Genomic DNA, 22,903 nt, shown 5'->3' with positions numbered 1-22,903 from the left:
CTGGGCTGAAGGCAGCGCTAAACCACTGAGCCACCAGGGCTGCCCAGAAAACAAATTTAAATGTAAGAAGTAAATGTGCAAGTCCCTAAATGTAAAATAAAATAATAAAAAATGAGCAATCCTAATACAGTTGGGTAATCTAGGAAGACTGGTAATATACTAAGTTAATAAACACAAGGAAAGGGATGCCTGGGTGGCTCAGCGGTTGAGCATCTGCCTTTGGCCCAGGGCATGATTCCGGGATCCAGGATTGAGTCCCACATCCGGCTCCTTGCAGGGAGCCTGCTTCTCCCTCTGCATATGTCTCTGCCTCTCTCTCTGTGTCTCTCATGAGTAAATAAATAAAATCTTTAAAAAAAAATAAAATAAACACAAGGAAAAGCAAAAATTAACATACTTTATTAGTAGATTATTTTTAAAACCATATCATTACCTAGAAAATAATAAGCATTTTTACAATAATATATTTACAAGGATTGTTAGGACATATTAAGCCCAAACACAGATTGTCTTGACATGTTTCTGCCACAGCAGTACAAAATGCCTCCCTTCACAGTGCCATTTTAGGTTGGTACCAGGCAATAATGGGAATTAAATTATAGGAATATTCTGTAAATCTCTTGAACCAAAATGCAGATTCTCTGTAACTAGAAATATTAAAGGCACATTAATTAGAGTTTAAATAATCTACAAATTATCTGTCACTCCTTGACATCTTATAGATCTCAACCAGGCATCTATGACCCTTCAGACTTTAGGATACCCCAAAGAAAGGGACACAGAGCTTTCTGTCTGTACTACATAAGCTTTTCTTAATACATGCATATGGTTAAGTTATGAAAGAAAGTATCCTTGTGGGTCAATCCAAATATTTTGGATGTGAGTGCTACCTGAATCTTTAATGCTTACCATCAAAGATTTTCTATCTAAATAAGATGCTGATGCCTATATAATTATAATAATACACTTAAGGACTTTAGGAAAGAAAAGGAAATCAGGGGTGCCTGGCTGGTTTGGTCAGAGGAGCATATAACTCTTGATCTTAGGGTTGTGGGTTCAAGCCCCAACCTCGGTGCAGAGATTACTTAAAAACAAAATCTTAAAAAAAAAAAAAAAAAAAAAAGGGAAAAGGGGAAAAAGAAAAGGAAAAGGGGAAATCAGGGATATACAAATCAAATCCTGGAATCACTAGATAAACCTAAATGTATGCAAGACCTTTAATATGAATGGCTCTAAACGACTAGTAGAAATAACTAAAAGTGATGGTCAGGTACACAAAAAATGTTCCTCTCAGAACTGGACAGATAACCATTCTTTAGAATGTTTCTCAAGGGAAAAACGAAAAGTTTTGAGAAGTAGTTCTGGACCACAGGCCTTTCAACTTAACACTTTTATCAATGTCTATAAATAGCTTCATAAGTACCTATAATTCCACGGTCTCCAAACCAGGCAGTGGCTTTCTACTAAGTTCATACTTAGGATTGCCCAAGTACAAGGAAGTTTCACAAAGCTTGATAGTCTAATAAAATCCCCTCTTCCCAAAGCCAAGCAGATATTTTTGATAACCATTTAGAAATTAGGAAAGAAATTTAATAAGTACATACATCTCACTGGGCTCTGTCACCCATTATATCATCCAATTGTACTAAAGGACTGTCACTAAGAACCTCCTAGTAATTTCTCACTTGCACTTTCAGCATTAAGACAAAAAAAATAAGTGAGCAAAAGCTTTTTTAATCCTGTATTAACAGGCAAAAATTTATTTATCTATATAAACATCTATACAGATAGGTAGATATTTCCCACATGTTCCTCCCAGTATATCTGGTGCCAATAAAAAGTTTGGGACTAGTGAAAACTCCTAGCATCAAATAAAAAGGGAATTGTTTCGTTGGCTTTTCTCCGTTAAGTTCAACTGTGGCCATGGAAAACTGTCTGTAGATTGAACCATGAATCTACAGACATCTTTAAACTGCTCACTGATATTCCTACAGTACTTAAGGGTCATGTTACAGCATGGTTTGCACTGGAGAAGCATGAATGGGGCTATTTGCCAAGAAGCTTCTAGCAAATCATTTTTACAAATAGGACTCTAAGGGGAGAATTCTAGAGCATAAACAGCATTTCTATTGGTAAGCTTGGCAAATTTGTGTGAGTTCTTTAATATTTAGGATATGTTCCATATTTCTCCTTACTCAAATTCTTAGAAAAATCATTCTTTAGTCATTTATCTACCAAATACATGGAAAATTCAGTAGAATCAGAGGGTCCTATCACCAAATACATGTGTGACTTGCAAAGGGTCAGATCCTCTATTTTCAAAATGTTTCTTGTGCTCCCTTATGCTTTATATTTCATAGTACAGCAACACCTCCTTCACAACGACTGGTGATCATGTTACCGATTTCTGTCCATGTATCTGAATGAGGGTTATAAACTTCAACTGAATCCAAGGTACCTGGAGCCAAGAAATCATGGCTGGAAGATCGACCTCCAGAAACATACAGAAGCCCATTGACTGCCACAACACACATGCCTGCTCTAGGCACTTTCATTGAGGCAACTTCAACCCACTTTTCCTGGTTAAGAGAAAAAAAGCAGAATCATAAAATTATAGTAAAGAAAACTGCTGAGAAATCACATATTCTAATTCTTTTATATACTTAAATTTCAAACTCAGGGTCTAGTCATAAATATATATATATATATATACACACACACACACACACACACACACATATATATAAAACATTTTCTTTTTTTAAGAATTTATTTATTCATGAGAGACACATTGAGAAAGTCGGGACATAGGCAGAGAGAGAAGGAGGCTCCCTTCAGGGAGTCTGGCGTGGGACTCAATCTCAGTACCCTGTGATCACAACCTGAGCAAAAGGCAGACCCTCAACCACTGAGCCACCCAGGTGCCTTATACAACACATTTTCTGGACGCCTGGGTGGCTCGGTGGTTGGGCATCTGCCTTTGGCTCAGGGTGTGATCCCTGGAGTCCTGGGATCAAGTCCTGTATCCGGCTTCCTGCATGGAGCCTGCTTCTCCTTCTGCCTGTGTCTCTGCCTCACTCTCTGAGTCTCTCATCAATAAATAAATAAAATCTTAAAACAAAAATTTTTTTTCAAATGAACTTTTGAAAAAAAAAAAATGAACTTTTGAGCAGGTATAGACAAAGTAGCAAATTTAGAGGAAAACAACTGAAAAACATGTCTGTGATTAACTATAAATCATGATCAAGAGACAATCTAGAAATCCTATATAGGAAGACATTCTGTGAAATTAGTTCTATGGAATACAAGTAGGTAATGCACACACACAACACAAATCCAATAAAGCTCCAAGGAGATAAAAGCTAATATACAGAATGGCTTTTAAAAAGCTTTAATATAAAAAAAAAAAAAAAAAAAGCTTTAATATGCTAATGACTCGGGATGCGTGGGTGGCTCAGTGATTGAGTGTCTGCCTTCTTCAGCTCAGGCTCAGGGTGGGATCCCTGGATCCAGGATAGGGTCCTGCATCGGGCTCCTTTCGGGGAGCCTGCTTCTCCCTCTGTCTGTGCCTTTGCCCACCCCAACCCCCATGTCTCTCATTAATAAATAAATAAAAACTTTAAAAAAATTTTTTTAGGGGCAGCCGGGGTGGCTCAGCAGTTTAGCGCCGCCTTTGGCCCCAGGGCCTGGTCCTGGAGACCCAGGATTGAGTCCCACGTCAGCAGGCTCCCTGCGTGAAGCCTGCTTCTCCTCTCTGCCTGTGTCTCTGCCTCTCTATGTCTCTCATGAATAAATAAATAAAATCTTTAAAAAAATTTTTTTAAATATGCTAATGACCCTTATAAATCTCCAAGAGAATGTTGCTATCACACTTGCTGAGTTATTGACCATGGAATCCTTTTTTGCAAAGACCACCTAGTGGAGTTAATAATTTTTAAAACATTTTCAGAAAGGTAGTATAGATCATGGGTTGGAAACTATAGCCTACTTTTAAGAATGATCTTCTGGGTTAAAAGGTTATTTTATAAAAGAAGACTATTTCAACAGTGTTGAGGAAACTGGATAGCTACATGCAAAGAATGAAACTGGACCACTTTCTTATACCATATACAAAAATAAGCTAAAAATGGATCACAGATGTAAATGTGAGGCCTGAAACCATAAAATCCTAGAAGAGAGCACAGGCAGCCATTTCTCTGACAGCCATAGCAACACTTTTCTAGATAGGTCTCCTGAGTCAAGACAAAATAAAAGCAGGATGCCTGGGTAATTCAGTGGTTGAGTGCCAGCCTTCAGCTCAGGGTGTGATTCTGGGGTCCCAGGATGGAGTCCCACATAGGGCTTCCTGCATGGAGCCTGCTTCTCCCTCTGCATGTGTCTCTGCCTCTCTCTCTCATGAATAAATGAATAAAATCTTAAAAAAAAAAAAAGCAAAAATAAACTATTGGGATTATATAAAAACAAAAAGCTTTTTTCTGCATAGCAAACAATGAAACTAAGACAACCTACTGAATGGGAGAAGATATTTGCAAATGACATATCTGATAAAAGGGTTGCTATCCAAAATATAAAAAGTACTGACTGTTACAACTCAATACCAAAATCATCATCATCATCATCATCATCATCCAATTAAAAAATGGGCAGAGGGAAGTTTGGGTGGCTTAGAGGTTTAGCACCTGCCTTCAGCCCAGGTCGTGATCCTGGAGACCCAGGATTGAGCTCCCTGCAGCCCACATCGGGTTCCCTGCAGGGAGCCTGCTTCTCCCTCTGCCTGTGTCTCTACCTCTCTCTCTCTCTCTCTCTCTCTCTCTGTCTCTCATGAATAAATAAAATCTTAAAAAAAAAAAAAGGGTAGAAAACATGAACAGACATTTCTTCAAAGAAAACATATAGATGGCCAACAGACGCTCGAAAAAATGTTGAACATCAGTCATCATCAGGGAAATGCAAATCAAAACTACAATGAGCTATCACCTCACACCTGTCAGAATGGCTAAAATTAAAAACACAAGATGGGGCACCTGGCTAGCTCAGTTGGTCAGGCATGCAATGCTTGATCCTGGGGTTATGAGTTCAAGCCCCACATGGGGGCAGACATTACTTTAAAAAATAAAAGTAAAACACAAGAAACAAGAGTTGGTGAGGATGTGGAAAAAAGGGACCCCTTATACACTGTTGTTGGGAATACAAACTGCTACAGCTATTGAGAAAAACAATATGAAGTTTCCTCAAAAAGTTAAAAAATAGAACTACCCTACAATCCAGGAATGGCACCACTGGGCATCTATCTCAGAAATACAAAAACACTAATTCAAAGGGATACATGCACTCTATGGTTACTGCAGCATTATTTACAATAGCCAAATTATGGAAGCAGCTCTGGTGTCCATTGATGAATCAACATACACACCGAAATATAAAAAAGAATTCATAAAAAAGAATGAAATCTTGCCATTTGCAACAACATCAATGAAGTTAGAGAATATAATTCTAAGTGAAATAAGTCAGAGAAAGACAAATACCATATGATTTCACTCACATGTGGAATTTAAAAAATAAAACAAACAAGGGATCCCTGGGTGGCTCAGCGATTTAGTGCCTGCCTTTGGCCGAGAGCATGATCCTGGGGTTCCAGGATCAAGTCCCACATTGGGCTCCCTGCATGGAGCCTGCTTCTCCCTCTGCCTGTATCTCTGCCTTTCTCCCTCTATCTGTGTCTCTCATGAATAAATAAATAAAATCTTAAAAAAAAAAAAAAGGAAAAGAAATAAAACAAACAAGAAAATGAATTAAAAAAAACTAGAGACAAACCAAGAAACAGACTCTTACTATAGAGAACAAACTGATGGTTACCAGAAAGGAGGTGGGATGGAGGATGGGTGAAATAGTTGATGGGGATTCAAGAATGCACTTAACATGAAGAGTACCATGTAATGAATAGAATTGGTGAATCACTATATTGTACACCTGAAACTAACAGCACTGTATGTTAATACTGTAATTAAAATATTAAAATTAAAAACTTACTAAAATTTTAAAAAACTTAATAAAAATAAAAATTAATTAATTGAAAAGTAAAAAATAAAAAACCAAGAATATGCCAAAAGAAGAAATTTTATGTAGCCTGCAGGCCTAAAATATCCACTATCTGTCTCTCTCTCTCTTTTTAAAGATTTTATCTTATTTATTTATTTATTTATTTATTTATTTATTTATTTATTTATTTATTTATTTATGAGCGAGCATGCATACATAGGAGGAGGAACAGAGAGGGGGAGAGAGGGAGGGGGAAAGAATCTTAAGCAGAGTTGGAGCTGAGCATGAAGCCTGATGTGAGGCTCAATCTCATGACCCTGAGATCATGACCTGAGCTGAAACCAAGAGTCAGTTGCTTAACTGACTGAGCCACCCAACATCCCTAACTGTCTAACAAAAGGTTTACTAACTCCTGGTACACACTATTCCCTGAAGAAATTTCAATAAGCTGCTACCAAAATTACTCATAATGTCCTTCTCTAGAGAAAATATCTATACCCAGAAAACAGGAAAGCTAATAAAAGTCCTGAGAAATAATCAAGAGAGAAGAGAGCAAGTTGCCAGGTAAAATAAGAGTCTGGAAATAAAGCATATGATGAATAGAGTTTACAGAAACATAAAGGGTGAACACTGATTATTCATCAATGCTAAAAAGCTAACTTTAAAAAATATATATTTTATTTATTTCAAAGCCCTAATGTGGGGCTCAATCCTAGGACCTCAGAATCATGACCTGACTGAAGGCAGATGCTAAACCAACTGAGCCACCCAGGCACCCCTGAAAGTGAACTTTTTGAGGACAGGAACTTAATGAGCTTCACATCCCAGGACCCAGCATAGCACTAGCACATTACAGACAGTCAATGAATGTTTGCTGATCTGAATTTAAATGAAAATCAGAGATACTAAAACTAGAGACAATCCTTTGAAATTGAAGGATCTTTATTAAAAATTGAAGACTATTAAATCATCTAAAATTACAGAATACATCACTGAGGTGGCACATCATTCACAGTTGAAATGAATACTTGCATTTTATGTATTTATCTGGAGAGAGAGTACGTGAGTCGGGGTGGTGGTGGTGGGGAGGAATAGGGAGGAGAGAGAAAGAATCCTAAGCAGGCTCCATACCCAGTGCAGTGCCCAACACATGGCTTGACCTCACAACCCTAAAATCATGTCCTGAGCCAAAAGCAAGAGTCAGACACTTAACCAACTGAGCCACCCAGCACCCCCCAAAATACTCATATTTTAAAAGGGATATTCAGAAAAATTGGGGAACCTGGGTGGCTCAGTCCATTAGGCGTCTGCCTTTGGCTCAGGTCCTGCTCTCTTTCTCTCAAATAAATAAAGTCGATTAGGATATTGGAGTTATGTTTATCATTAGGGAGATCTAACCTTTGCTCCCCTACAGAAATGGCTCTTGACAAAAATAAAGGAGCTCATCCCACAATGTTTACCTTTCATTTTTATCAGTGTATTAGAACTATAGTTTGCCTTTTCTCTTGAGTAACTTTCTCCTGACCAGATACATGTTTTACATTATCATTAAGATTTGGATCTATAAGACTTCAGTAGACTGTAAATAACAATACCATTTTAGATTTATGTATGGAAAAACCAAGGTAACTCATTAGTGATTAGCACATACTTTGAAATAAAAATGTTTGTTTCCAGCAGTATAGAAAAATTAGCAATAGAAAGTGCCCTCAGAGAGTTCATTTTCTAAATTCCCAAATAAGATCACATAGAAGGTAAAAGGAATTTGTATTTTTTTTAAAGATAAGCTGTATCTTTTTTTTTCAAAGATTTTATTTATTTATTCATGAGAGACACACACAGAGAGAGAGAGAGACATAGACACAGGCAGAGGGAGAAGCAGGCCCCATGCAGGGAGCCCAACGTGGAACAATCAATCAATCCCAGATCTCCATGATCAAGCCCAAGGCTGAAGGCAGCACCAAACCGCTGAGCCACCTGGGATGCCCGGTAAAAGGAATTTGAACTACCACCCAAGTTTGAAATTTGTAAGAAATAAGAATCAAAATCATGCTTTACAATAAGACAATGCCACTCTTGTCCCTTCTATTCAACACTGTAATGGAGGTTTTAACCAGAGCAATTGGGAAAGAAAATGAGGGATGCCTGGGTGGCTCCGGGGTTGGACATCTGCCTTCAGCCCAGGGTGTCATCCTGGAGATCTGGGATCGAGTCCCCCATCGAGCTCCCTGCATGGAGCCTGCTTCTCTCCCTCTGCCTCTCTCTCTGTCTCTCTCATGAATGAATAAATGAAATCTTAAAAAAAAAAAAAAAAAGGAAAGAAAACGAAATAAAAGGCTTTGAGACTGGAACAGAAAAAGTAAAATGATCTCTTTTTTTAAAAAGATCTTATTTATTTATTATTTATTCATTCATGAGAGACACGGGGGGTGGGGGGTGCAGGAAGAGAGAGAGAGAGAGGCAGAGACATAGGCAGAGGGAGGAGAAGCAGGCTCCAAACAGGAAGCCCCATGTGGGACTTGATCCCAGGACTCCAGGATCACGACCTGAGCTGAAGGCAGACGCTTAACCGCTGAGCCACCCAGATGTCCCAAATGATCTCTATTTATAGAAGATATGATTTTATATATAGAAAATCCTGAGGAATACACACACACACACATACACACACAATTATCAGAGTATGAGTACTGTAAGGTTTCAGGATTAAGATAGACAAAAATCAATCGAATTTCTATGCACTAGCAATGAAAAATCTGAACATGAAATTAAGAAAACAATTTATAAATATCATAAGGAATAAAATATTTAGGAATAAATTAACCAGTAGAGTGCAAGTAACTTAAAATTATAAAATACTGTTGAAATGAATTGAAGAAGACTAAATAAATAGAAAGACATTCAATGTTGAAGATGAAAAGTCCTAATATTGTTAGGATAGCAATACTCCCATAATGATCTCTGATTCAATGTAATCCCTATTAAAACCAAGCTAGCTTCTTGGTAAAAACTGAAGCTGATGGGAAGCTTGGCTGGCTCAGTCAGAAGAACACATGACTCTTAATCTTGGGGTTGTAAGTTCAAGTCCCATGTTGGGTGTAGAGACTACTTAAAAATAAATTTTAAAAAAATATGTCATTTATTTGAGAGAGAGAGAGAGCCTAAGTGAGAGCAAAGCAGGGGGAAGGGCAGAAAGAGAGGGAGAAACAGGCTCTCCACTGAGCAGAGACCTGACTTGGTGCTCCACCGCAGGACCCTGAGATCATGCATGACCTGAGTCAAAGGCAGCTGCCCAACCAACTGAGTCACCCACATGCCCCCTCAAATAAATAAATATTTTTTAAAAATTTGGGGGGGGCAGCCCCTGTGGCGCAGCGGTTTAGTGCCACCTGCCGCCTGGGGTGTGATCCAGGATCACACCAGAGCCAAAGGCAGACACTCAACCCCTGAGCCACCCAGGTCCCTCTACTAGCATTTAAATGTTCAAATTACATGGGACAGACTGTATTCTATTATGTTATAGTGTTTTGTTTTTTTTTAAGATTTTATTTATTCATGAGAGACAGAGACAGAGAGAGAGAGAGAGAGGCTGAGGGAAAAGCAGGCTCGGTGCTGGGAACCTGATGTAGAACTCGATCCCGGGACTCCAGGATCACACCCTGGGCTGAAGGCAGGCGCTAAACTGCTGAGCCACCCGGGCTGCCCTATACCTATTATAGTGTTCTTTAATTGTTTTGTATTCATTATTTTTATCTTCCCATATAAATTAGGTGTTCTGAGACTCAGTTTTCATCATGGGGGTGAGGGGCAGTTTCCCACCTACTAACAAGCAGTTCTCAGAACACCAACTGGGTGTTGGAGAAGTCAACTCAATTCTAACACTACGTACCCATATCTGGAATAGCATCAAATTCCACGGGTTGAAACTCAGTTTTACAAGACATTGATCCTCCCCAGTCTGTTTCTTGGGCTGCTTTTTTTTTTTTTTAAGATTTTATTTATTTATTCATGAGAGACACACAGAGAGAGGCACAGACACAGGCAGACGGATAAGCAGTCTCCATACAGGGAGCCCAATGTGGGACTCGATCATGGGTCCCCAGGACCACACCCTAGGCCAAAGGCAGCACTAATTGGCTGAGCCACCCGGGCTGCCCATTACCTGTGCTTCTGATTGGCTATAAATCAGAGTTCCAATGGTCCCTCCTCTTCATGTTCAATTAATTTGCTAGGGTAGGTCACAAAACTCAGAGAAAATGTTACTACTAAAAGGATATAACTCAGGAACAACTAGATGGAAGAGATGCAAAGTCAAGTTATGGGAAAGGGGTACAGAGCTTTCAAGCCTTCTCCACATGCGCTACGGTCCCCACATCTCCACGTGTTCATGGTCTTCCAGGCTTTCTGTCTGGTGGGGCTTTCTGAACAATAGTACAGGAAGGGGATTCCCAAGCACAGCATGACAGTAATCTGATTTAGGACACAGAGATCAGAGGTTAAAGAGGTTGAAGCAGCTAAGATTTGCAAACAAGACTGTCAGAGGTCCCCTTGTGATTTTAGCTGAATACCACTAATATGTGCAATGCATAAAGTGAAACTCCATGAGAACAAGCAAAGAACAAGTCATAGGACGATATGACATAAAAAGAAACATATATTTGGCCTCTGGCCCCAGTTTCTGACACAGAACTCCTAAATCTCTGGGAATTCCCTGGGTGATAGAAGTGTCTTTTCTCCTAATGAGGCAACTCTTGGTAGACTTCTTAAATAGCTTCAGAATGAAGCCTGATTACAAGAAAGACCAAGCCAGAATTAGATGCTTGGAATGTTTAGCCCTAACCCCCTATTATGTGGGGAAGGGAGAGGGACTAGGGGCTGAATTAATAATCAATTATGCCTATATGATGAAGCTTCTATAAAGACCTCTACACTACAGTGTTCAGAAAGCTTCCAGGTTGGTGAATAACACATCCATATAGGGATGTCACACCCCAAATTCTACAGAGACTGGAGGGTGTCACACCCCAAATTCTACAGAGACTCCTACACTCAAGCTTCTTCTGGACCTTGCCCTACATACCTCTTTATCTGGCTATCCATTTGTATCCTTTATAATAGATCAGTAATAGTACATACAGTGTTTCCCTGAGTGCTGTAAGCCATTAGAGCAAATTATTAAACCTAAGGAAAGGACTATGGGAACCCCCAATCTGTAGCCAAGTCAGACAAGTGTAAACAACTCAGTGGTTAACCTAAGGCCCCACTACTTGAAACTGGTGTGTAAATGAGAGGCAATCTTTTGAAACTGAGCTTTCAGGAACCCTGGTGGCTCAGCGGTTTAGTGCCTGCCTTTGGCCCAGGGTGTGATCCTGGAGTCCTGGGATCAAGTCCCACATCAGGCTCCCTGAATGTAATAGACCCTGCTTCTCCCTCTGCCTCTGCCTGTGTCTGTGCCTCTCTCTCTTTCTGTGTGTCTCTCATGAATAAATAAAAACAATCTTAAAAAAAAAAAAACAATACAAATTCCTTTCAGGGAGACATGACACATTTATCAAGGCAAAAATCATACAAAGTATGCTCTCTGGTCACAATGGAATTAAATCAGAAATGAGTAACACAATGAACTAGAAAAATCCCCAAATATTTGGAAATTAAGTAACATATTTCTAATAACTTACTGGTTAATTTTCCTTTTTTTAATTTTTTAATTTTTTTATGATAGGCACACAGTGAGAGAGAGAGGCAGAGACATAGGCAGAGGGAGAAGCAGGCTCCATGCACCGGGAGCCCGACATGGGATTCGAGGCAGGCGCCAAACCGCTGCGCCACCCAGGGATCCCTAATAACCTACTGGTTAAAAAGGAAATTACCAGGGAAGTTAGAAGCTATTTCAAGATAAATGTTTTTTTTTTTAACTTTTTTTTTTAAGATTTTATTTATTTATTCATGAGAGAGAGAGAGAGAGAGAGAGAGGCAGAGACACAGGCAGAGGGAGAAGCAGGCTCCATGCAGGGAGCCTGACGTGGGACTCGATCCTGGGTCTCCAGGATCATGCCCTGAGCCGAAGGCAGGCACTAAACCACTGAGCCAACCAGGGATCCCTCAAGATAAATGTTAATTAAAATACCACAATCAATCAATCAAATATAACATATCAAAACGTGAGGGATACACTTTAAAGCAGTGCTTGAAAATAATTTATAGTTTTAAACATTTACATTATAAAAAAGGTCTAAAATCAATCATTCAAGCTTCTACTTAAAGAATTTAGAAAAAAAGTGCAGATTAAACAAATAGAAGTAAAAAAAAGAAACAGAAATCAATGAAACAGAAGATGGGCAATCAATTGGAAAAAATGACATCAAAGTTGGTTCTTTGAAAAGAAAAAAGGAGAAAAAAAACTACAAATGATCGATATCATGAATAAAAGAATGCATATCACCACAGATCTTATAGACATTATAAGAATAATAGGATATTAAGCATTTGAAATCATTCAACCTACCTCTTCGAAGGAATATTTTTCTACAGTATGAAGAGCATCTTGTGTCTCATTCCACCCTCCAACAGAATATATACAGTCATTGAGTGCAGCTACACCAAGGTATGCTCTCCTGGTTCCCATTGGAGGAAGTGGAGACCAACGCTTAGAAAGTGGATCATACACTTCAAAAGAACGAAGCTCTATTCCTTCATTGCTGATGCCCCCAATTACGTAAATTAAACCTGGAAACAGAATAATTTTACTCAGATGCTACAGAAAATAGAATATAAACAGTTATAAAGAGTAATAGTTGTGATTTATGGCTGCTATGTTAGGGACACCTGGGTGGCTCAGCGGTTGGGCCTCTGTCTTTGGCTCAGGGTGTGATCCTGGAGTCCCCGGATCGAGTCCCACAACGGGCTCCCTGCATGGAGCCTGCTTCTCCCTCTGCTGTGTCTCTGCCTCACTCTCTCTGTCTCTCATGAATAAATAAATAAAATCTTAAATATATATATACGTCTGCTATGCTGATGCCATATTCAATGTACTGCTCACGTTATCCTTTGAAAAGAGAAAACGGACTTCTGTCTCATATATTATCTCACACTTAAGCATGTTACAAAGAATTAGAGGTATAAAGTGGCATTTAAAGATTTTATTTATTTATTCATGAAAGACAGAGAGAGGCAGAGACATAGGTAGAGGGAGATGTAGGCTCCCTAAAGGGAGTCTGATGGGGGTCTCAATCCCAGGACCCCGGGATCACAACCTGCCCAAGGCATCTGAGCCACCCAGGTACCCCTAAAGTGGCATTTAAAGGGTACCTGGTAGCTCAGTTGGTTAAGTGTCAGACTCTTGATTTGGATTCACGTCATGGTCTCATGTTCAGGACACTGAGATCTGTGTGTTGTTGTGCTCCATGTTCACTGTGGAGTCAGTTTAAGATTCTCTCCCTCTCCTCCTGCCCCCCTCAACCCACATGAACGTGCTCTCTAAAATAAATAAATCTTAAAAAAAAAATTTAGCAGCATTTATTTTTCAAAGAACTTACAATGCCGTAACAAAATAGTCAGACAAGGTTTTCCCATCTTACTGTCTGCTTGATGAGCTCAAGTTCCAGAACCACTGCACCATAAGGTAAAATAGGAAAGGGAGAGGGATTTTTTTTTCCCCTAAAAAACGCCATGCACTTAAACTGGGAACGATATGGCCTTGTTTGGTGACAGCCTACCTGTTGCTCAGACGGATATAGAGAATTGAATTCAAATTAGAATAGTTATATAGCTAGGTTAAGGTATTCAGGATTAATCACTAGAATACAATAGAACATAATTAACAGTGAGTTTATTTCTTTTTTAAATATTTTATTCATTTATTATGAGAGACACAGAGAGAGAGGCAGAGACACAGGCAGAGGGAGAAGCAGTCTCCATGCAGGAAGTCTGATGCAAGACTCGTTCCCAGACTCTGGGATCCCGCCCTGAGCCCAAGGCAGAGACTGAGCCACCCAGGCATCCCACACAGTGAGTTCCTTATTATTTTTTTTAAGATTTTTATTTATTTATCCATGACAGAGAGAGACAGACAGACAGACAGACAAACACAGGCAGAGGGAGAAGCAGGACGTGGGACTGTGCAAGGAGCCGGACGTGGGACTCGATCCTGGGTCTCCAGGATCACACCTCAGGCAGAAGGCGGTGCTAAACCACTGGGCCACTGGGGCTGCCCTGAGTTTCTTATTAAATTTGATTTGAGGGATCCCTGGGTGGCGCAGCGGTTTGGCGCCTGCCTTTGGCCCAGGGCGCGATCCTGGAGACCCGGGATCGAATCCCACGTCAGGCTCCCGGTGCATGGAGCCTGCTTCTCCCTCCTCCTGTGTCTCTGCCTCTTTCTCTCTCTCTATGTCTATCATGAATAAATAAATAAATCTTTAAAAAAAAATAAATAAATTTGATTTGATAAATAAATAAATAAATAAATAAATAAATAAATAAATAAATAAATAAATAAATTTGAGACTAATGGTTCTTTTTTTATTTTTAAGATTTTATTTAGGGCAGCCCCGGTGGCGCAGCGGTTAGCGGGTCTCCAGGATCCCGCACTGAGTCGAAGGCTGCACTAAACCGCTAAGCCCACAGGCTGCCCTACAATTATTTTCAAATGGCAGCATTGTTTCTTATATTCTAAAGTGCGAACCTGTTAAGTTATAAAGAATGGCATTTTAAGAAATGTGAGCTTGGGTAGCCCTGGTGGCACAGCGGTCTAGCGCCGCCTGCAGCCCGAGGTGTGATCCTGGAGAACGGGGATCAAGTCCCGTGTCGGGCTCCCTGTGAGGAGCCTGCTTCTCCCTCTGCCTGTGTCTCTGCCTATCTTTCTCTCTATGTCTCTATGAATAAATAAATAAATTCTTAAAAAAAAAAAAAAGAAAGAAAGAAAGAAATGTGAGCTAAATGTCAGTGAACTTGGGTTCCAGCTCCAGCTTTGCCAGTAATCAGCTATGAGAAAAGACAATTCACAACCTGCCTGATCTTCAGCTTGCTTATCTATAAACAAAGGAGAAATAGATAATCTCCAAAATGCGGGATCCCTGGGTGGCGCAGCGGTTTAGCGCCTGCCTTTGGCCCAGGGCGCGATCCTGGAGACCCGGGATCGAATCCCACGTCGGGCTCCCGGTGCATGGAGCCTGCTTCTCCCTCTGCCTGTGTCTCTGCCTCTCTCTCCCTCTCTCTGTGTGACTATCATAAATAAATAAAAATTTATAAAAAAAATAAAAATAAAAAAAAATAAAAGATAATCTCCAAAATGCCTCTCTAGCTCTATGATTCTAGAAAGCTCAATACTGTAATTTGTAAGAAATACATATTTGGGGGGCACCTGGGTGGCCCAGTTAAGCATCTGGGTTATCTCAGGGATGTAGCCCTGCATTGGGCTCTCTGCTCAGTGGAGAGTCTCCTTCTCTCTCCCACTGGCCCTCCCCCTGCTAGTTCTCTCTCTCTCCCTCTCTCTCAAATAAATAAAATCTTTAAAAAATAAAATTACTTAAAAAAAGAATACATATTTGGTCATTCAGATGACCAAAATACATATTTCTCATCTACATTTGGTTTTCATCCACAATCCCTTGCTCACAGCAACCCCAGACCCTAGGAATTTCCAAAGTGTTGAGAATGATAAGGGTGTCTTGTTAACGAGCTAACTTTTGGAAAGCACTTAAGGATGAGGGCTGCTAGCCAAAGGAGCCAAATTTAGGATTTGAGCATTGGGAACTTTCAGTCTCAATCCCTGACCTCTGGGAAGAGAAGACCTAGAGGTTGGATCAATTACCAATGACCAATGATTTTAATGCCTATGTAATGAAGCCTCCATAAAAATCCAAAAGGACAGGGTTTGGAGAACTTCTGGGTTGGTGAACACGTGGAGATGTGGGGACCGTAGCGCATGTGGAGAAGGCTTGAAAGCTCTGTACCCCTTTCCCATAACTTGACTTTGCATCTCTTCCATCTAGTTGTTCCTGAGTTATATCCTTTTAGTAGTAACATTTTCTCTGAGTTTTGTGACCTACCCTAGCAAATTAATTGAACATGAAGAGGAGGGACCATTGGAACTCTGATTTATAGCCAATCAGAAGCACAGGTAATGGGCAGCCCGGGTGGCTCAGCCAATTAGTGCTGCCTTTGGCCTAGGGTGTGGTCCTGGGGACCCATGATCGAGTCCCACATTGGGCTCCCTGTATGGAGACTGCTTATCCGTCTGCCTGTGTCTGTGCCTCTCTCTGTGTGTCTCTCATGAATAAATAAATAAAATCTTAAAAAAAAAAAAAAAAAGCAGCCCAAGAAACAGACTGGGGAGGATCAATGTCTTATAAAACTGAGCTTCAACCCGTGGAATTTGATGCTATTCCAGACATGGGTATGTAGTGTTAGAATTGAGTTGACTTCTCCAACACCCAGTTGGTGTTCTGAGAACTGTTTGTTGTTAGTAGGTGGGAAACTGCCCCTCACCCCCATGATGAAAACTGAGTCTCAGAACACCTAATTTATATGGGAAGATAAAAATAATGAATACAAAACAATTAAAGAACACTATAATAGGCATAGGGCAGCCCGGGTGGCTCAGCGGTTTAGCGCCTGCCTTCAGCCCAGGGTGTGATCCTGGAGTCCCGGGATCGAGTTCTGCATCAGGTTCCCGGCACCGAGCCTGCTTTTCCCTCGGCCTCTCTCTGTGTGTCTCTCATGAATAAATAAAATCTTAAAAAAAAAAAAACCACTATAATATAACATAATAGAATACAGTCTGTCCCATGTAATTTGAACATTTAAATGCTAGTAGAGGGACCTGGGTGGCTCAGGGGTTGAGTGTCTGCCTTTGGCTCCGGTGTGATCCTGGAGTCCCGGGATTGGATCCCACATCGGGCTCTCTTCATGGAGCCTGCTTCTCCTCCCTCTGCCTATGTCTCTGTCTCTCTCTCATTGTGTCTCTCGTGAATAAATAAATAAAATCTTAAAAAAAGCAAAAGAAGAAAACACTGAAAATTCCAAAAGAAGAGACAGTGAAGATTGTTTTTTGTTTGTTTTTGAGATTTTATTTGAGAAAACAAAAAGATTTTATTTGAAGGAAGGAGAAAGAGCATGAGCAGGGGGGAGGGGCAGAGGGACAGAGGGAAAAATAGATTCTCCACTTGGCAGGGAGCCAGATACCAGGCTCAATCCCAGAATTCTGGGATTACAACCCAAACCAAAGGCAGACACTTAACCTACTGAGCCATCCAGGTGCCCCTGAAGATTGTTTTTTATATCCTCTTCCTACTTAGAAATACTTACTAAAGACTGTATGGGAGAGAAAGTGACATAGATGGATGAAAGTTCAAATGCTTATTTTGTTAGTCAGGTATTTGTGTAATTTTTAAATCTAGCTTTGTTTATTTTGGGGAAAAAACTATTATTTTGGCAATACAGAAGTAAAGATATAAGAGGTTAAAACATAAAATATTAAAAGCAGGACTCCTGGGTGGCCCAGCAGTTAAGGCCCATCTGCCTTCAGCTCAGGGTGTGATCCTGGAATACCAGGATTGAGTCCTACATTGGGTTCTCTGCATGGAGCCTGCTTCTCCCTTTGCCTATGTCTCTACCTCTCTCTTTCTGTGTCTCGAATGAATGAATGAATGAAATCTAAATCTATCTATCTATATATATAATGCAATACTTCTATACTGTTAGTGCCAATCATTCAATACGAACAGACATAAAGGTTTATGAAAATAAAACCTCAAGCTTAGTTTTTTAAAAAAAAATATTTTTACAAGGAAAGTAAAAGAGGGAGCAGGGTGGCTCAGTCAGTTAAATATTTGACTCTTGATTTCAGCCCAGGTTATGATCTCAGAGTTGCTAAGACTGAGCTCTGCATTGGGCTCTGCAATGAACATGGTGCCTGCTTCGGATTCTCTCTCTCCTCTCCCTCTCCCTGCCCCCAAAAATAAATAAATAAAACAAATTTTCAGGAAAAATTTTTTAGAAAGCAATTACCTTGCATTTCACAACACCCAAAGTAGTAGCGCGACAGAGCCATGTTGCCAACTACTTCCCACTTATTTTCATCAGGATCATATCGTTCAATGGTGTTCCCTATCTCAGCTCCAACCCATCCACCTGTAACCAAATAGAAAAATGTCATTTCTGGATAAAGAGTCTTATCTATGAAAAATACCTTAGAAAACATCTAATCTAGCAACTTTATATTGTAAATGATTATCACATGGACCAGAGAGGTTATTTGTCTAAGATCAGAAAGTTAGAATCTGACTATAAAACTTAGATCTTAACTCTCTGCCTCGTTTTCATCAGAGATTTAAAAAATAAACAAAATAAAACCTAAAGCTCCTATTGCTTAGGAAATAAGGTATTTTGCAAAACTATCTTTTGAAACAACTTCTGCATATTCAGAATGGTTATCTTTATCATGGGATTTAACTAGTTAAAGTGCTTCACTCGACATGTTATCTACACTTTACCTCCATCTCCTAAGAACTCCATACTTGACAATATTCCCCAAGTAATTCAATTTTGAAAATAAAACTTTAGGGGCGCCTGAGTGGCTCAGTCAGTTAAGCATCTGCCTTTGACTTAAGTCATGATCCCAGGGTCCTGGGATTGAGCCCCTCATCAGAGACTCCCTGATCTGTGCGGAGCCTGTTTCTCCCTCTCCCTTTGCCTGCCACTCCCTCTGCTTTTGCACTCTGTCAAATAAATAAATAAAATATTTTTTTTAAAAATTATAAAGCTGGGCAGCCCTGGTGGCGCAGCAGTTTAGCGCTGCCTGCAGCCCAGGGAGTGATCCTGGAGACCCTGGATCGGGTCCCACGTCAGGCTCTCTGCATGGTGCCTGCTTCTCCCTCTGCCTGTGTCTCTGCTGCTCTCTCTCTCTGCGTCTCTATGAATAAATAAATAAAATCTTAAAAAAAAAAAAAAGAAACTAGGAGTGATGATTTAAAAAACAAATTATAAAGCTGAAAAGACATTAAGTTGCTTATGGGAGGGAAGAAAAATGCCTAAAGTAATTAGAATCTAAGAACTTAAATAATATTAGACATCCTTAAACTGCAAAGCATAATTACCCAAAGCATAGATAGCCCCATAACACACACACACTCCCAAGCCACAGCGGGGGTGATTCATTGAAGCTACAGTTGTCCACTGTTTAGTAACTGGATCATAGCATTCGGTACAGTCAAAAATCATTGAATCCTTTTCACCTAAGTTAAATAAAAGAGATATATCAGAAGGTTTAGTAATGCTAATAGCCTAGAACCATAATACAATATTTAGTAGCATTCCATGATATCAGAAATTCACTCCTTGGGCAGCCCTGGTGGCTCAGCGGTTTAAGCGCCGCCTTCAGTCCAGGGCGTGATCCTGCAGACCCGGGATCGGGTCCCACATCGGGCTCCCTGAGTGGAGCCTGCTTCTCCCTCTGCCTGTGTCTCTCTGCCTCTCTCTGTCTCTCTAATGAATAAATAAATAAAATTAAAAAAAAAAAAAAGAAATTCACTCCTTAATGTCTGATTTTATACTATTCATTAAAATTAATTTGCTCAGTGTTATTATGAATCAATAGCATTGTCATTTATTAAAGCCCACTTAATGAAGCAAGGCATAGTTTTCCTATTATCTATTTCTAATTCTACCACCCAAATAATCCATGTAAGTTTTGAGGATAAAATTTGTACTTTAAAACTTTTATATTTTTTCATGTATTTAGTTTGGATACCTGGCTCTGGTATAATGTGAATTTTAATGCAATCCTTATCTAGCAAAAAAGAGAAAATAGAGGCAGCCCGGGTGGCTCAGTGGTTTAGTGCTGCCTTCAGCCCAGGGCCTGATCCTGGAGACCTGGGATTGAGTCCCACACCTGGCTCCCTGCATGGAGCCTGCTTCTCCCTCTGCCTGTGTCTCTGCCTCTCTCTCTCCTCTCTGTATTTCTCATGAATAAATAAATAAAATCTTAAAAAAAAAAAAAAGAAAAATTTCTAAAAAGGTACCACTTAAAATAGAATTTTAAGTTTTCAATTAGCAATAATCGCGCCTCGGATAAACCTCATTGGCTACAATACTGCCACTGCGCAAAGCTAAAATAGAATTTTAAAATATACTATACCTAGAAATAAAACTAATCAGATTGTACAAGACCTCTGGCAGATAAAATTTATAAACTTCATTTAGATATAATTTTAAATTAAGGAATATGTAAGCAAATAAAGAGATATATGATGTTCATGAATTAGAAGAGTCAATGTAAAGATGATTATCCCCAAACTGATTTACAGATTTAATGTAATCTCAACTTGAAACATATTTTTTTATTGTGATAAAATACAAGTAACATAAAATTTACCATCTTAACCATTTTTTAAAAGATTTTATTTGAGGGCAGCCTGGGTGGCTCAGCGGTTTAGCACTGCCTTCGGCCTGGGTGTGATCCTGGAGTCCCGGGATCGCGTCCCACGTCAGGCTCCCTGCATGGAGCCTGCTTCTCCCTCTGCCTGTGTCTCTACCTTCTCTCTCTCTCTCTCTCTCTCTCTCTGTGTGTGTGTCTCTCCTGAATAAATGAATAAAATTTTTTTAAAAAGATTTTATTTGAAAGAGACAGTGGGGGGGGGGGAGAGAAAGAGCACGCACACACATGTGCAAGCACATGAGCAGAGGGAGGGGCAGAGGGAGAAGGAAAAGCAGATTCCCAGCTGAGCAAGGAGCCTGATGAGTGGCTCAACCCCTGGACCCTAAGATCATGACCTGAGCCAAAGGCAGACACTTAACTGACTGAGCCACCCAGGCACCCCATCTTAACCATTTTTAAATGTAGAGTTCAGTAATGTTAAACATGTTCACAGTTTTGTGCAACCATCACCACTATCCATCCCCAAAACTCTTTACATCTTGTAAAACTGAAACACTACACAGATTCAAACAATAACTCCCCTATCTCCCCCCTTCTCCAGCCAACCATCATTATAGTTTGTCTTTTATGATTTTGTCTACTCTAGGTACCTCATATAAGTGGAATTATACATTATTTGTAAAAATAGATTTGGCAAAAGAAAAAAACAGATTTGGTGAACTGGTTCTAAAATTTATATGGAAGTACATAGGGCCTAGAATAGCCAAGTAGTCACACACAAGAATAATGAGAGAAACTATCCTATCAGATAAGTTTATCAGACTTAAAACAGAGGTATAATAATTAAGATAAGGATATATAAAGACTGAACAGAACAGAAATTCTAGAAACAGATACACACATATAGGATTACCTGATATATGACACAGTTTGCATACACAGCAGTAGGGAAACAAAAGCCTTTTATGCTGGGATAATTGATTAATTATATATACAAGGAAAGGATGAAACTGGTTCTCTATTCATACTAACTAAAATCTCAATTCCTGGTGGATTACAGACATACATAAGTGACAAAACTAAAATTTTAGAAAACAATAGAAGTATATATCCTCCTGACTTTAGAGTAGGGAAGTATTTCTTTAACACTAACCATTGAGGGATCCCTGGGTGGCTCAGCAGTTTAGCGCCTGCCTTTGGCCCAGAGCGTGATCCTGGAGTCCCGGGATCGCGTCCCACGTCAGGCTCCCTGCATGGAGCCTGCTTCTCCCTCTACCTGTGTCTCTGCCTTTCTCTCTCTCTGTCTCTCATGAATAAATAAAATCTTAAAAAAAAAAAAACATAACCATTGAAGTTGGCTACATTAAAATGAAAAATATGTTTATCAGAAGATATCATAAGAAAAAAAGATGGAGTGGAATATGAAACACAGGAGTAGCAAAAGGTATTTGCAGCATAATACCTTATGAGGACCTAGAATCCTGAACATATACAAAACTGCCCAAAAGAATTAGCACAGCAGGCCTGAGAATGCATGTCCTTAGAAAGGCCTACTTGCCAGACTGAACATAGCTCATAAACAATTCCCTATGCTGATATAAAAATTTCCCTAAAAAAATAAAATAAATAAAATAAAATAAAATAAAATAAAATAAAATAAAATAAAATAAAAATTTTCCTAAATAATAAAAGTGGCTTTTTGCAGTGATAAAAATGTTCTGGAATTAAACAGTAATGATGGCTGTACAACTAGTGAATATGCTAAAAAAATAAATAAATAAAACCACTAAACAGTATATTTTAAATGGGGATTTTTTTTTTTTTTAAGATTTATTCATGAGAGACACAGAGAAAGAGAGAGAGAGAGAGAGAGAGAGAAGCAGAGACACAGGCAGAGGGAGAAGCAGACTCCATGCAGGGAGCCCAACGTGGGACTTGATCCCGGGACTCCAGGATCATGCCCTGGGCCAAAGGCAGGCACTAAACTGCTGAGGCACCCAGGGATTCCCCTTAAATGGTGATTTTTATGGTATGTAAATTATATCTGAATTTTTAAAAATAGTACTTAGAATATTAACCCAGATATGTATATAGAGGGAAATAAACCAAATATTGTGATTATCTCTGACAGGATTAGAGTATGGGTGATTTTTATTTTTTTTCATATGCCTCAATTTCAGCAAAATTCTCTATCACAAATCTACATTTTAATACAAATTATATATTATAAAATATCTTAAGATAGCAATGTTGATAGTATTAATAATAATAGACAAAGTTGGGCACCTGGCTGACTCAGTTGGTAGAACATGTGGCTCTGAAGCTCGGTCATGAGTTTACAACGGGTGTGGAGCCTACTTATAAATACATTCATACATAAATAATATATTTTATTATTTATTTAATTTGTGAGAGAGAGTGTGTGCAAGCACAAGGGGGAGGGGCAGATGGAGAGGGACAAGCAGACTCTGCACTGAGCAGAGCCCAACA

General features: G+C 39.5%; 1 protein-coding gene and 1 pseudogene across 10 annotated transcripts in view; both read right to left on the bottom strand.

The window, feature by feature from the left end:
- IPP (intracisternal A particle-promoted polypeptide) overlaps positions 1-22,903 on the bottom strand; it is a 49,723-nt gene that overhangs the window by 7,338 nt on the left and 19,482 nt on the right. For 4 of the 10 annotated variants that reach the window (XM_072772365.1, XM_072772373.1, XM_072772364.1 and 1 more), the window contains 4 exons: positions 19,134-19,271; positions 18,046-18,168; positions 12,545-12,765; positions 384-2,579 (listed from right to left, as the gene is read on the bottom strand). In XM_072772365.1, coding sequence (XP_072628466.1) covers positions 2,355-2,579; positions 12,545-12,765; positions 18,046-18,168; positions 19,134-19,271 — 707 coding nt within the window. In that variant the 3' untranslated portion in view covers positions 384-2,354. Of the gene's footprint in view, positions 1-383; positions 2,580-12,544; positions 12,766-18,045; positions 18,169-19,133; positions 19,272-22,903 lie in introns of those variants that run through there. The other 6 variants (XM_072772368.1, XM_072772366.1, XM_072772372.1 and 3 more) reach the window with 3 other exon arrangements.
- LOC140603278 (U4 spliceosomal RNA) lies at positions 20,019-20,146 on the bottom strand (annotated as a pseudogene).

This window comes from Canis lupus, chromosome 13 (genome assembly GCF_048164855.1).
Source record: "Canis lupus baileyi chromosome 13, mCanLup2.hap1, whole genome shotgun sequence".
NCBI classification, from domain to species: Eukaryota; Metazoa; Chordata; class Mammalia; order Carnivora; family Canidae; genus Canis; species Canis lupus.
The sequence above is the reverse complement of the archived record's forward strand: the minus strand, read 5'-3'. Positions and strand labels throughout refer to the sequence as shown.